Raw genomic sequence first — 16025 nt, forward strand, 5'->3', positions numbered from 1 at the left:
TCTGCAAACGGATAGGTCGGTGGCGGCCGAGGCGAGGACAAGCCTGTTCGCTTCAGCTTATAAGCTGGCTGAAAAACTGAAATGACTGATTTGTTGTGAGAGGAAAATACTGTTTGGTGGCTGATAAGCCGGATGAATAAGCTGAAGCGAATAGGCTCAAGAGCTCTCGGCGTCAGGCACTCGTGCCTGACAAATACACGATACGATCCCTCCAAGATTGCTCACGGCATCGGCCTAGCAGAGAAGAAACTGCGTGCGGAGGCCGGAGGCGTACCGAAGAGAGAGACAAGGGTGCGGCAACAAGCAACGCACATATGCCAAGGTAGCAGACCACAGTACGAGAGCAGAGGTGATGCGATGCAAGCGAAGCCGGGCTGGCTGGCGCGCAGAAAAGCGCTTTTGCCGTGACTGCTTGACCGTGGCAATGGCCAAACAGCGTAACGCAGTCCCCGAATTCCAGATGCGCAGTTACTCCGTTGCCGAGAGACGGGCAGACCGTCCCGGCGAGCCACCACCGCGCTGGTACGTAAAACGGCCCCAGGTCCGGCGGGGTGGGATTTGACTCGACGCGCGCGCCGATGGATCGCGGTGGCTGCCGCGCCGCGATCGGATGGGGGATGGGTGGGGTGGCAGCCTGGGTGGTGGTGAGAACGGACGCCGTGCGCTGCTTCGCCGCTTGCGCCACGGCGCATGTGCGCGGCGCCGCCCCGAGACAAGCCGTCACGGGTTGCTGGGATGGACGCGCCCGCCTGCCTCCCCGCCTGCGTCGCCCGTTTCTCGCGGGAGGGCGGCCGCGTTAAATGTGCCTCGCCGCGAGGCGGACGGATGGGTTGGCTTCGTTCGACGAAGCGGTTCCGGCTCCGCACGCCGCCACGAGCCTCGTGTCGTGTCGTGTCGTGTCGCGTCCTTGCTAACGCTGGTTTCGTACCAATGCATCAGGACCGTATTCTACTTTTCCTTTTCTCTTCTCTTCTGCTTTTCTACATGTACAAGACGAAGGGATATGACCTATGACAACACCTTGTTTTCCTAAACTGTATGGATCAGTTTTATTGTTTACTCGACACTCTTCTTAAGCACAAGATCAGATCAAGCATTGGGTCCAGTTGGGCCTGCAACTACTTGTAGCTCTGACGCTGTCTCTGGAGGATGACCCATCATGGGCAATACATAACGCACCAGATTTCCATGATGGGCTACATGGACACGAAACAAACATGATTCTACATACAATTCATCTTCCCATTAGAGGAAGCACTATACAAAGCGAAATGGACACGAACACAGACATGATTTTACATACAACTCATCTTCCCACCATACAAAGCAAAATGGGCATGAAACAAACACGGTTTTACATAGAATTCATGAGCCCTAGGTACACTGGAACACCTTGCAACATCAGATTTTATTCACATTTAAAATCCTACCAGAAGAAGCATTAAGATTACTAGCGTTAAAATCTCAAGACGATTCAGGTTGGACAATGACAAACTATTGTCAGGTTTCATTCTCACCACATGAAACAAATCAAATAAATATTCAGACAAGTAATGTACTCAGTGGAGTTAGTAGGAACCAACCTTGACAACCAATAATTAGAAAGATAATATACCATTAATCAATAATTAGAGACATAAGATACCAGTCATCTGCGGAAACAACAATAAAACACAATTATAAGTGTACTAACCTGAACAGAAGTATTATGATACACCTCTTTTGACCAAATGCTTTCTAAATCATAATCTTCTCTTGCCCTTTCTTCAAGTGCATGGATGATTATGCTTCCTGAGATAACCAAAGGTTATACACGTAAAATATCGCCATTAATCAATCATGTAGAACAACTTTGGCTAGTGTGGAGCTGAAATGATACAAGGACAAGCCATGAAACTGAAGTTTGGTATCCAATATGCTCTATTTTTTTTAATATTATGTTACTAACATCAAACTTTGCCTTCTAGTTCTTATGTTGCTATGCAATTCCCTAGATTACTACTATAATGCTACCAAATCAATTCAATCATGCTGTATAATCCAGACAAGAGCACTGGAAATGTAGCATTGATATCAAATCAATCACATTAACTAATGCTCAGGCACACCTGGAATTTGATGTTCAGTATAGTTTTTTCGGTCAAATTGTACCCCAAAATGTAATTAGGTTCTCAAAAAATGATTTCAAGCTCCATAAACAATTTAATGACCAGCTAGTCTATAAAACGGAAAACAAATTGTAGTAACAAAAAAGATCATTGCAATCCCGCTGTTGAACTTCTAACTTGAGAAAAATTGTACACCAGCATGAAGTTGAACCTCAAAGTCAAGCCTTTGCTAATGAAATTCAAACTTGATTGATTTTTGGAACAGATAGGAAGTGAGCGAAAAATAGCAAGGTAACAAAAAACTCAAAACTTAAGTTGAGTTCACTTGCTAAATAAAGAAAAATTATCAAACCAGAATAATGTACAAGCAATCAATCACATTTACGACATTAGTGATAAGATAAAGGTTCAGGGAGGAGCATTCATAATAACTATATTTCAGTTAATAACGTAGTCACTGTAGCAGCACAACAGAAAATTTGGGAGAAGAATAATGCTTTGTGCCATCAATCAGATGATACATTAAGAGACTATTATAAATGCTACGCAGCTTTAACAAAATTTTGCAAATTTCTCTAACTTAAAATGCACAAAGTGGGAAGGATGAAAATATGAGACGTGGCTCTGAATCAATGACAAATTGACAACTCACAATATGGTAATAGTATATAGTTTATGAATGATCTCGAGCAGACGAGACCAACAAACATGAAACATCAGAAATCAACTCAAACAAAATTCATAGGACCTGAATTGCCCTGGGGACTCGTTGATCTCATGATCTGAGTCGGTTGTTTATTGAGCAAGACTTCCAACTCCCACGAATGCAAAACAATAAATTCGAGCTACACCAATCTCAATCCGATTGCTGAATGAAATCCTTATAAAATCCAGGAAATGGTGGAACTAATGGGAATAAATTGACCAAGAACCTCGCAAGTTCCTAATCTTACAATACAAGGCAGAATAAATCATCAAGAATTACGCTGGTTGCGGATGTCCCAGGCAATAAGAGGAACCTTCCTTTCGCTCCTCTACGAGGGGAAGGAGGCAGGGGAAGGGGGAAGGAAATTCAGGGGAATACGTGCCTTGTAGAGGAGCGCCTGCGCGATGTTGCAGACGTGCCAGTCGGAGCGGCCTGTGGCGACGACCATGTAGTCGGCGCAGGCGCCGCCGTGCACCCCGCCCACGCCGACGGGGAAGATGCGAACGTCGCCCGCCCGGACGTCGCGCAGCACCTTCTCCACCTCCGGGAGCTCCAGCAGCGCCGCCACCTAGGGCCGCGCGGTGGAGGCTCCGGCAGGGAGGAAGAGAGGAGGCGCGGGAGGAGGTTCCGCGGCGGGCGCCAGCGCAAACGGTCCAGGGTACCGAATCGCACGGCGGGGAGCATCCGCGGCGGCGGCGGCGGCAAGGTTTTCGAGAGACGACACGAACCAGGGGGCTATATGAAATTTTTAGGGTCTTTTTACAAATAATCGGATCGCGACTATTAATCGCGATCCAAATTAGCGGGTAATATAAAAATGTTAGGGGGTATTTTGTAAATATTCGGATCGCGATCATTAATCGCGATCCAAGGGGGGTTATTTGTAAAAATCAGGGGTATTTTTTAGAAACAAATTCCTGATCGCCATCGGACCCTCCGCCAGCGGCTCGCCGGAGCGCCGCCTGACGCCGGCCACCTCTTGGCCTCTTGGGCACGTCTTCTTCGTTGTGCCTGCCTCGCACCCGCCCCAGCTCGCGTGGATCTAGGGTGTTCGGAGCCCTAAGGGGTGGTCGGTGTTTGGCAAGACAGAAAACGCCGTCGCCGTCCCCGTCTCCGGCCGCCCCTGGCTTCCATCCCCTTCCTCCTGGAAGCCTCGGTGCTGTGCCCGTTTGAATCTAGCCATGGCCACGCCCGTGCACACCGCCGCAGAAAACGGAGAGGCCAGCCTGCTCCTCGTTCTTCGCTCCTCTTGGCCGCGCGCACGCCGTCGCGCTCCTCATTCACATCATCAATGGCAGCCGTGATGCCGCCGTCCTCCTCGTGCTCCAGTGGATTTTGCCGCCACTTCCAAAGCCAAATCCTTAGAGCATGAAACCAAGATGATTCGAGTATAAAGATGCAGCATCTCATTTGTCGAATCGATTAGCAAAGGTATCCGCCGTGTTCCTGGCGCCAGTGCACCAGCACCGTGCCTGGCACCCTGACTTCCTTTGACCAGCAGCAAGCAGTAAGGCCTTGTTCGGTTGGTAGGGGTGAAATCCCCAAGGGGAACTAATACAGAGAGGGATTGAGTGAATCCCTCTCATGTCACTTAAACCCTCTGGGGATTCCTTCCCTAACCCCTCTCTTCAAATTTAGCGTTCGTTTGAGACACGGATTGCACTTCTACGCAGCGCAGGAAAACAGAGCTCCTGAAAATTGCTGTCCAGTGCTACCTGATGAGAACCTGTTTGCCGCTGACTGTTGAGCTGCTCAACTGACCGAGGCCTGCTGTCTAGAGTTGACGAGCATCTAGACCAACGAGTCCCTGCAAAGAGCTTTCCCTGCAGCTGCAGAAGAAAAACAGAGAGGATCGAAAGCTAGTGCCTACTGAAAATTGAATCGATCGAAACTGTGTAGTGTCGAGTAACCGATGCAATTTAGCCGCTGTTGTTTGCTTATGGCCCGAGAGAAAATATGGAGCAGCAGGCTTCACAGAAAAATCGAATTCGCACTGAGATACTGGCGAGCTGTCGTTAGCCTGAGCTGAGAAAATTGCAATCGAGCCAAGCAAGCTGGTGAACTGAAATTCTGAAAACGAAAGGCAACTGCTTCTGAAGAAACTCATGCACCAGACTCCAAAGCTAATTCCTTGCTCCTGCCCCTGCCTGACTCCACGCAAGATGCACCTATCTGATGTGGAACACAGAGCGCCGCGCGCATGAACAGAGCAAGAAGAAAATCCACGGGCCGAACAAGATTTCACCAAAAACAACTCAAATCAAACCCGATTCATACGAAACTTTAACCATAGCCTCAGGGCCGTCCCGGCAAAATCCGGGGCCTCCAAGAATATGGCTATCGGAGGGGAACAGCCACCGCGGGAGATTGCCACGTCGCCGTTCATCGATGCCTCCCAGGACAGCCGCTCCCACAGCCACCTGCGCGCGCTCTCGCCGGTTGCCCTCGCAGGTCGCAGCCGTCTCCGCCGCAGCAACGTGAGTCGCGAGGCGAGGATCCGTTCCACACCTCTTGACTCATGGATCGAATCCCGGGCAGGGGAAGTGGATCTCGCCGGGGATGCGCCGGGGAAGAAACCTCGAGTGGGGTAACCGAAGACCAATTTCATCGTGGGCTGGGAATGAACCCGCGCCGGGTTAATCGACGGGGGTTGGGCCCCGACCCCGGCCGTTCCCGGTCCCAGGCCTAAGGGAGCTGAAGCCTGATGAATCAGCTTTCTTCATGCAATTGTCAAGCATAATTTGCTAATTTGTATGCAAGGAATCACGTTTCAACACGTTGTCAATTGCAACGATGAGAACAAAACGAGAGGAATCAGAATGTACCAAAGAATCTAGACTAGTTTTCTGAAAAGTGAAAACAAAAGAGAGAAAAAAGTGAGCCAACCATTATTTTTTGTCCCGTCCCTATTTTTGAGAAAAGAGTGAAAACAAAAGAAAAAAAAGATGAGGTGGGACGGGACCGTCCCGTTCCTATTTTTTTTATGAAATTGTCCCACTTCTTTGTTTGGTTGTGAGGGATCGAACCAAATACTTAAAAAAAATAGGACCGTCCCATCCTGTCATCGCATCCAAACGCATCCTAACATATATTTTTTTTGAAATTGCGGGCCCTGCAGAATTTGCCGGACTTGTATTAATTAATAGAGAAGAGAGTTACATGCCTAGGCTGAAAAAAAAATTAAAGAAGCAAACTAAACAAAAACTATACAGCAATGCTAAAAAAACACCGTCACTCCTCAAGCGGACAGACATCGCCCAAGTATCTTGCACCCGCTAGAATCTAGCATCGTGCTTCCTCCTCACCCTAACATATAGAACAGGTGAGAAAGGCATTGATGGGCCTGGGAGTCCCGGGACGAGCCATCCATCATGCCAATCTTGGGCCAGAATCCTCTGCATCACCCATGATATTTTTCCGCAGCAGGCTCTCGATTTTGGGATGGATCCTACCATGATTTAATCAGAATCTGAATTAGACGTATTCCCAAACGTCCAAGGAATTCAGAAGTGAACAGGGGAAACCAGCGAAGAACAAATGATAAAAGGAATGGACGAATTTACACTCTTGCGGTGGCACGTCAGCCTGCACTTAAAATCAAGTCAAAATTTCCCTAAACACCAACCACATCAACAGCAGGACTGCAGGGAGTACCCACCAGAGACGATGAATTCGACAACTTGTGTTAAAAGCAACTACAATTCCAATATAAACTGTGTGATACGGAAATTTAAATTCAGGTGCTAGAAAGTCTTCAAATCAAAACACATATCAGGTGGTAAAGATGTTCAGAACACTCATGTGAGGTTTCGCAAATTTCAGAGCATTACTAGTCTGGTCACGGCAGTTGCTAGTCACAGTTCCTCAGATTTGTGACCACCTACCTTCCCACCCTGAACGCTGCGGCGCAAGCAAACAAATTGATCCGTCACTCGCACACTCTCGCTCCAGCTCCACTGTCTGTCAGTGTCACTCATGGAGCCACTACTCCTGGTGCTGCCGCTCGCCGTCATCGTCCTTTCACCCCATCTACATTGCACCGGCGCCGCGGCCGCCACGCCTTCTCGGTTCAACTCCATCTTCAGCTTCGGCAACTCCTACGCGGACACCGGCAACTTCGTCCTGCAGTCCGCCGGCCTCCCCGCCATCCCTTTCAACCACTCCCCCTACGGCGAGACCTTCTTCCGCCGCCCCACCGGCCGCCCCTCCGACGGCCGCCTCATCATCGACTTCATCGGTACGCACATGTATCATATACAAAATCGATCAGTCTCGTGTACATGTCCAGCGCAAAACTAGCTTGATCCGTACAGCCGCCATTGTTCTGCTCTGCTCTTAATTGGCACGCATGCGCAGCGGAGGCGCTCGAGCTTCCTCTCCTGGCGCCGTTCCTGTCGCGCCAGCAGCCGCAGGACCTCAGCCACGGCGCCAACTTCGCCATCGTCGGTGGCACGGCGCTGGACGTGGGGTTCTTCCTCCGGCACAACGCGGCCAGCGTGCCACCGTTCCGGAGCTCCCTGCGCGCGCAGATCGCGTGGTTCCGGAGGTTCAAGAAGCGGTCGTCGCTCTGCAACGGCACCACCGCGGCGGCCGCGGGCGGGTGCGGGGAGCGCCTGGCGAGGTCGCTGTTCGTCGTCGGCGAGCTCGGCAGCAACGACTACGGCTACTTCCTCGCCGGCGGCAAGAGCCTCCGGGAGACCAAGTCCTTGGTCCCGGAGGTCGTGAAAGCCATCTGCAGAGGCATCGAGGTACCATTTATTTACAGCAACGTACGCATTAATTCCTCGGATCACAAGCGCATCGCGATCCACGCCGCTGTCGATCGCCGAGAAAGATGAGCTCGCTCGCTCTCACATGATTCATAATTCACATGTCTTGGAATTCTTCGCGTGCGCGTGCAGAGGCTTGTGGAGGAGGGAGCGAGGTACGTGGTGGTGTCGGGGACGCTGCCGGCGGGGTGCCTGCCGATGGCGCTGGCCAAGTACGGCGGCGCCGGCGAGGCGGGGAACGCGACGACGGCGGAGTACGACCGCCGGACGGGGTGCCTGCGGCGTCTCAACGGCCTGGCGCAGTACCACAACTGGATGCTGCGGGAGGCCGTGGGGCACATGCGCGCCAAGTACCCCGCCACCAAGCTCGTCTACGCCGACTTCTACCGCCCGGTGGCGCGCCTCGTCCGGCGGCCCAGAAAATTTGGTGAGTGAAGCGTCGCCTGCTTATCACATGTCACAGGCTCACAGCTCTCGATCACTTCTTATCACATTTCGCTTCTCTGTACTGATTAACGACTCCAATTTTCCTCTGACATGTCACTGTTGTTTCGCTGATTCTTCGCCTAGAAGAGTTTCAGTTCTCCTAGGCTGTTAGGCGCGTAGAGTAGAAATGTAGGATGCATCAGATTAAATTAAACCAACATCGTTGAAACATTGTGGCAATGCACGTGAATTCTGACCAAGGTTCATAAAGGCAACGCACATATTTATGCACGTAGATTAACGAGGTCAAACATGTTGATGATATCTAAAGCAAGGACAGGTACCATTGACAGCGCTTAATGTGATTCCAAGAGTTTAGCGATCTTCGAAAATTTTGGAATCTTAAGGTATGCCAGTCCACGGTACACTTCGAGGGTTTCTCTCAAAACGGCTTCACCGGTGAAGCAAAAAAAAACTAGCTTCACCCGGCTTCATAGTTTATTTTAATTCCGGTTTATAAAACGGCTTCACCCTACAGTGTCTTGATTTGCGCAAAATAGATGAAGCTAAAGCCGAAATGAGCCGGGCCGAAGAGGACCTTCTACCGATCGAGTGCCAACTGCGAAATGGAAGAATCATCTGGTAATAGTATATGATTTATCTGCCACAACAAGATTCTTCAAGCTTGTTGATTGAGGACCATGCAAGTGGAGTAGTGATTTTTATCGAGTTCCACCACTCCCTCGGTCCCCCCGTCTCGTAGAGAGTGTCCCGAATGTTATATGACTGATGTTAATTAGTTAATTAGAGGTGAATGCCCAAAATTTTCAGGAACTCATGTATGTGCGTGAATGTACCAGAGTTGTAGTACTCACTCACCTGTGTATTGTTCACTGGAAACAGAGTACATAAAATGGGGTTACTGGTTCCCTTGAGCTTTTCAGACTGCAGCGATGGATGTAACGTCACGGTGTACTGAATTATGACAGAGATATGTGCAGCTTCTTCTTGCTGATCAAGGAAATTTGGCTTGCTGGCTTGCTTGTGTGCAACGTTTTCATCTCACCTGTGAATCTCGCGTCCTTGCAGCATTCACCGAGTATATAAAAGTGAGTAATCTTCTTGCAGTTAACTGTTGGTTTGGCTTTGCCTTGCAGGGTTCACCGAGGAGCCTCTCCGGGCGTGCTGCGGCGGAGGCGGGCCGTACAACTACAACACCGAGGCGGCCTGCGGCTCACCGGACGCCACCGTCTGCGGCGACCCGTCCAAGTATGTGCATTGGGACGGCATCCACTTGACCGAGGCCGCCTACAAGTACATCGCCGACGGCTGGCTGGATGGCCTCTACGCCTACCCATCCATCCTAGACTTGGCGCAATAGGTTAATGCAAATCTTGTCTCGCTAATTAGCAGAATTCGAGCAAGTGTGCATGATTTTGTTGCTGAACTTATATAGCACATGATCTTCAGATGCAGTATGAGTGAGTTGATTGGGTGGAGGTATGGTAACATGAGCCTTCTCTCAGTAACGTAATCTTTTTCTTATGTGTGATGCCGATCATCTTGTGACATTGCCAAAAACCACTTCTCAACCCAACTCATTTTCCGGACATAATCTCAAAAGAAAAAGAAACACATTTCCCAGACATGATTACCGTTCAGCATATAACTGATCAGGTGATGCAGATTCTTCAATAGAGACTGAACCAGGTCCAGGTCCAGGTCCACTCATCGATACAAGACACAAAATAGCAATCATCCACATGGAGCCCACAAAATAGCAATCTTCTCTTTATACTCTTCGAGTAAATGATACAATACAAGCAATATCCAAGGTTACATTGGTCTCCTCTCGCACTTTGTAGTTCATATCAGCAACCACACAACAGTTACTGTCACCGGCCACCACACACGCCTATCTTCTTTTTTCTTTTTCTTTTTTTGTTGTAGGAACGTGTTCACCATTTTAAGTTTTTACAAACTACTAGTACTATACACCCTTCAACTATCACACACCACTGTACATGTGTCAAGGAACACAAAAATGTATTATCAACCATTGCAGCCAAGAATGAAATTCATCAATTGGTCATGTATCGAAATTTCCTGCTTCCCACAATGTGTGTTTCGTGTGCCGCACTCCAGTTGCCTATATCGTATCTCCTAGTATGCCTTCTGTTTTATTTTCTTGTTTGTCTCATTTGGAAGAAAATGTTCGACTCTTAGGTCGAGGTGGCCTTGCTTCGTGCTCAGGGGCATCACTCCTGCCACTGTTGTTCTTGCCCCTCAATGGCTCAGTTTCCGAAGTCTCAGGGGTTCGGTTCTGTCGGTGTCTTCTTTCCTGAAATCCAGTGACTAGTGTTACTCTTGTATCTAACACTAATTAAAAAACACAACAATTCACTAGGTAAATGCTACGGATCAGTCACACTGAATGTTAAGTTCAATAAAGCTGATCTAACATGTCTATACGATAGCTAAATAAGATAATGGTACCAGTGCAGCATTCTAGTGCTATGCAAATTTTGTTCATCTACCAACAATTTTAGTGGGGCATGAACAATGGAAAAATGAACTAATGACATCCCCAAATTTTAAATCGGATATTAATGACCCAATGGTATTTTCATGGGCCAAAGCCCATGATAGGCCAGCACCCTAGGAGGCCGCCAGCCACCTCCTCCTCCCTCACCAATAAATCTGTACTGTGAAAGTTATACATGGAATCAAATGAATAAATTCAAACCTCTTGAGGTATGGGTTCGTTAGAATCCAGCATCCGGACCACCTGGTCCATGCTAGGTCTCTTCTCAGCATTCAAATCAATACATCTCAGAGCTGTCAAAAGGGCACGCTTTAGCTCCTTTGTTGAAGGTCTTCTCTCTAGGTTTGGATCCACTACTTCTTCAGAACGTCTGTTGGCAACCATCATTTTAAGCCAGTCAACTAGGTTTACCTACAGGTGAGCAGCAGTGCATTAGAACATGGAGGGACTATCAATGATACAATAGTTTGCAAACTATAAATTGATGCCTTATCTTCTTCAGTGTTTTATGAGGGATTCTAGTTATATGCTATTTTTTATTTATTTGAAAAATTGTACTAAAAAAATGAAGTATGAATGCAGGCAGAAAAGATGCCATATGCATTTGCCTATATCATTATGCTGAGAAGTGTCCCAGATGCTTGATCAGCTCACATTTGAATGAAATCCAACTTCGGTTTTTTTTTTTTTGCTAAGCCTTATAATCATGATTGAAACTCATTTGTCTACTTTAGCCCCCCCGGGGGTCGGCTGTTTTATCTTTCTGAGTTTTAGCTGTTGCACATTCTGCTGCATCAAGTTCTCCTAAAATCGAAACACCAACAATCTAGATCTATGCGCAGACAGTTGTTTGGTAAGAGATGTTACTAAACCTTCTATGCTGTTAGCATTGAATAGTTAACAATTGCTACAGAAATTAAGACAATGCCAATTCATAATAGATAAATGGCCAATAAGGATGCTGGAGATGGAAAAGGATATTTGACAAGTATTACCTCATTTGGAGGACGCTCATAGTCAATTGGATCTCTACCTGTAATAGCTTCCAACAGAACAACCCCAAAGCTATAGACATCACTCTTTTCATTCAGAAGTCCACTGTTAGCATACTCAGGTGCAACATAGCTGTAAAGGAATAAAACAAATGTTGAGTAAAACTAATATGTAGTAGCAACATTTTTTTCTCAAAATTATAATGGAAAAGATTTGGTCAATATACAAAAGGAAAAGTGCCTCAAATATATGATGATATAAAAAACTTACCCAAAGGTACCCATGACTCGTGTAGCAATATGACTTTTACCAGCACCAAGCATCTTGGCCAAACCAAAGTCTGATATTTTAGCATTAAACTCATCGTCGATCAAGATATTGCTGGATTTGATGTCACGGTGCACAACTTTTGGTTCGATTGCCTCATGTAAGTAAGCAAGGCTGTAAATTTAGCACTCTATATCAAATTTATGTTTCACAACCAGTGACACAATAGCTAAGAAAATAGGATCCATCCAATGGCCAAACAGAGGATGGCTATGTTATCCCAAATAAAAACAGAAATAGTTAATGTAATCATGATGCAAATCATAATATGGTCCCAGAAAACGATAAGAATCATAAGTGGTCCCACAAAAAATGATGCGAGCCACGAGATAGTGACAAAGTCTGCTTCAAACATTCGTAGTCTCAGCCTTTCATCTAATCAGAGCTGATCCGAGTCAAACTTATTTTTGGTCACAGTAGTGTAGATGATAATATGTAGTGACTAGTAAGAATAGTAACTAATCAAGAAGCTGCGACAATTGAAACATGTGTATCAATCAGATCTGCCATTTTGTTAGCTTTAGACATTAAATGGTACATATCCAATAAGTTCACACTTTGTACAATCTTGGGAGGGGGAATATGATGCAAAGTGGAATTTCTGAAATGAAAATAATCAACAAATCAGATCATATTCAGTTAAGGAGTTACTCACGCCTTTGCAGTGCCCAAAAGAATTTTCATGCGAGCCAACCATGTGAGAGAGCTGTACTGGGACAATTCCCCATGGAGCCAACTTTCAAGATTCCCATTGTTAACATACTCATACACAAGCATCCTGGTTGCATATATGCATCAAGTTATTCCTGTTATGACTTCCCTTTCTTTTTATTATCAAAAGAATTAATGGATAGGACATCCTATTTTAGCAAATGATGTCTCTGTGTTCTAACCTTTGAGTACCCTCAACGCAGTAACCCAAAAGGCGGACCAAATTCTTGTGACGGACATGGCCAATTGCTTCAACTTCCACCCTGAATTCTCTCTCAGCCTGCCCTCTGCATATGACAAGCAGTCGTATTATTATAAGAAAGAAGGCAAAAAAGGGTAAAGGCATGTACTGTCACTGCATCAATCAAAAACTGCTATAGAAAAAGCTCACAAATTGTTAAGGATTTTCTTGACAGCAACTGGGGTGCCATTTGATAATCTGCCACGATACACAACACCGTATCCACCCTCACCAATCACATTATCCTTTGCAAAACGGTTGGTTGCAAGCTCTAGATCTCTGAGGGTGAACCAATGGCCCCAACCAAGATAAGAAAATTCAGGTAAGCCCGCCAATGGCGCTGAGTCGACAGTAGCATGTGTTGAAGACTGTTCCTCAGAAGAAACAATCTGAATTACATCACAGCCATCTGTAATGCGGAACGAACCAGAAAGATTGTTCTCTTCTCTTTGTTTCAACTTTTCCTCCTGAGCCAACTGAACTGCATCTCTATTGACGGACTCAACAGGCTCAGGCTCATTTTGAATAGTGAGTAGAAGCCCATCATGTACAACAAAATCATTAGCTGAAAACTGATCCACCGTCCCCACTTCCTTGATATCTTTGTATGCAGGAGGTATCTGGATCGTTGGACGGTCATTGAGTGGCTTGCGTGACCTCTTGATACAACTCTGAATGGTGAGGCATATGAGAAGAATGAGAAGAATACCCAAGAGGGACGCTCCAACAGCAATCCCAATCACGACCCAAAGTTTGAGGCCAAAGACAATTGTTTTCTCATGTAGAGACTCGGTTAGACTGGAGTTTGATGACATCTTTTGATCATCAAGTACCTGCAAGTGGAGGATAAGAACATGTCACGAACCAATGGAAGATAACGATTAACTGGATTGCAATTCCGGTATAGGCTGAGCTGGTCCCAGAGAAGGCGTTGCTGCAACTGTTCCTTGAACAGGTAATAATGCTACTCCTACATACTAATCAGGAGAAAGCTACATTGTAACCGCCAAGAAGAAGACCAAATAAAAAAAAGTCCTCTGCCAAGTCTCCATGTATATTCAGAGGGGCAACAGGCCCTTATTAATTTTAAGCAATTGCATTTGCACAACCGAAAACATCAACCGAAGCAGCCCGATTATTAAAGTCAAGTTTCCCACTGGGCCAAACGGATTAGCAATCCTTAAAACATTAAAAGGCGGAGCATTTGCAGTAGCAGACATTGTCGGTGCACAATACAAATTTAGCCCGGCCAACGGATCCCTACTTGCTTGGTTGAAGGAGCAGCCGTAACTGCTGCTCGCCATAAGAGCACTACGAACAATTTCCCTCTTCATGACCAACGAAAATTGCAGAAGTAGATGGCGCACGAAAAAGAGAAAGCTGTCAGTGAGGCACTTACAGGTTGGGGCGGCGTGAAAAATCCAATGTTTTACTGGAGAAGAAGCTCAGCAATGGTGGCTGATGCTAGCCATCCTAAATCTGCGTGGCCCAGTGGCTGACTCAGCTGAACACGCAACAGTCCTGCTGGCGTCGATCTTGAGCGCCGGAGAAGAGGAAGAAGAAAGTAATCAAACCATGGATACGCCGCAGCAATCTGAACGGGGAGAAGGAGAGAGGGTGAGATTTGGATCTGAATGGGATGGGAACAAGAGCAGCTCTACGCACAAGGAACGGAATCCATCCAAGAAAAGCAAGTGAGAGGATCTTTTTGCTTACTTACCAACAGCAATGGGCGAAGACGAAAGCCAATCCAGGTACGAGATGGGCGGATCTGTGCACTCCACCACCACCGCCACTGGGCTAGACGGGAGCAGAGCAGAGAGATTACGGCGCGGCGCGGCGTGGTGTGGAGGAGGATCCAGGCCAGCACCAGCCGAGCGAGGGAGGGACCGGCACTGGCAGGGCGGCCTCGTGGCCGGCCGTGCTCGTTTTGGAATTTCTAGTGGCGTGCGCTGTGCGAGAGTGCGTGCGCGGCGTGGGGGCGGTTGGCGGGTCGATCGCAGCCACCTTCCGACGGTCGGTCGCCCCCTTCTCCCTCTGCCCTCACCGCACTTGCTTCGCCTTCAAATGTTCACGCCGCCACGTCCACGCGTCTTTACTTCCTCTGCACTACTGCCTGCTGCGGCTGGTTCAGCTGCCACTGCCAGTGCCAGGTGAAGGAGCTCGCGAGCTCGCGTCACGTAGCGCCGCAGTAAACCTGAAGTAAAGCGGACGCCGTGACGCTTTCCGACGCGGAAGCAATCCAACCCCAATCCACACCGCACCCATCGATACGATACGGCCCGGGGTTCAGTCGGGAGCAGGTGTGGTGTGGTGTGGATCAGGTGTGGCAAGCCAAGGAAAGGAACAAGGCGAGGCGATAGAATAAGATGGAGGAATTCCTGTGGCGATGGGTGAGCTCCAACTAACACGAGCGAGTGCTCATCTTAGATGGGATGTTGTTGTCTTGTTTACTCCCTTCACTGTAGATACGATTCTCTCCGTTTAGATTATACGTAATGCATATGCCGTGGGATCTTCCCGGTGACAGCAACGTCGTGTTATTGGTTGATTTGGTAATAAGTACTCCATTAAGGCGTCCTCGTGGTCCAGGAGTGGCCAGGTTTGGACAAACGAATGGATTTGTGGAGGTATTTTTTTTAATAAACTGAATTTCGCAAAATCACATAATAATCAACGTGTTGCATTGCATGTATTGCAAAAGTACATCTAGCTTGACACTGACCTCGTAGGTCCACTTTGCAATGGAAGATTGGAAGAATTGACTAGTACAAGAGGTTTCCTATCAAATAGCGTGCCTTTTGTGCGATGTGTGTCTAAAAAAACAAGGCAAATTAGACGTCACGTCTTGCTAGAGGCGGGCCTAGGTAATAAATAGGCTAGCATCCTCCCAAAATACATGGATGAGCATAGGGATCAATTTATCCACTTATTAATTGGATTAGGGCTTGTATTGTGTACGTACTGCTCCCTCCGTTCCAAATTACTATTTATTTTGATTTTTATACATACATAAACTTTGCTATGCATCTAGATATATGCTATGTCTAGATACGTAGTAAAAGTTATATATCTAGAAAAATCAAAACGAATAGTAATTTGGGATGGAGGGAGTAGTTTAATTACCTCCGGTCAATGATCGGATATGTGGTTCACAGAGGCGGTAAAGGGGTCGTGACTATTGCATATTTCAGGATAG

General features: G+C 47.2%; 2 protein-coding genes across 2 annotated transcripts; one reads left to right on the plus strand and one right to left on the minus strand.

Annotated features, from left to right (window-relative positions):
- The first annotated feature begins 6752 nt into the window (after nucleotides 1–6752).
- On the plus strand, nucleotides 6753–9614 carry LOC101760802 (GDSL esterase/lipase At5g45910). Its single transcript, XM_004963407.2, has 4 exons — nucleotides 6753–7051; nucleotides 7171–7562; nucleotides 7716–8010; nucleotides 9167–9614. Exons 1-4 carry the CDS (start codon nucleotides 6790–6792, stop codon nucleotides 9388–9390), a joined length of 1173 nt encoding a protein of 390 aa, XP_004963464.1. The 5' UTR covers nucleotides 6753–6789; the 3' UTR covers nucleotides 9391–9614.
- Nucleotides 9615–9783: 169 nt separating this feature from the next.
- Nucleotides 9784–14853, minus strand: LOC101777128 (probable receptor-like protein kinase At5g18500). Its single transcript, XM_004960564.4, has 9 exons — nucleotides 14547–14853; nucleotides 14226–14420; nucleotides 12977–13659; nucleotides 12768–12872; nucleotides 12530–12652; nucleotides 11818–11988; nucleotides 11550–11679; nucleotides 10756–10965; nucleotides 9784–10350 (listed from the first exon to the last, which is right to left on the minus strand). The coding sequence occupies exons 3-9, from the start codon at nucleotides 13639–13641 to the stop codon at nucleotides 10207–10209; spliced, it is 1548 nt and encodes a 515-aa protein (XP_004960621.1). The 5' UTR covers nucleotides 13642–13659; nucleotides 14226–14420; nucleotides 14547–14853; the 3' UTR covers nucleotides 9784–10206.
- Nucleotides 14854–16025: the final 1172 nt, after the last annotated feature.

Source organism: Setaria italica, chromosome III, assembly GCF_000263155.2.
Source record: "Setaria italica strain Yugu1 chromosome III, Setaria_italica_v2.0, whole genome shotgun sequence".
NCBI lineage: Eukaryota > Viridiplantae > Streptophyta > Magnoliopsida > Poales > Poaceae > Setaria > Setaria italica.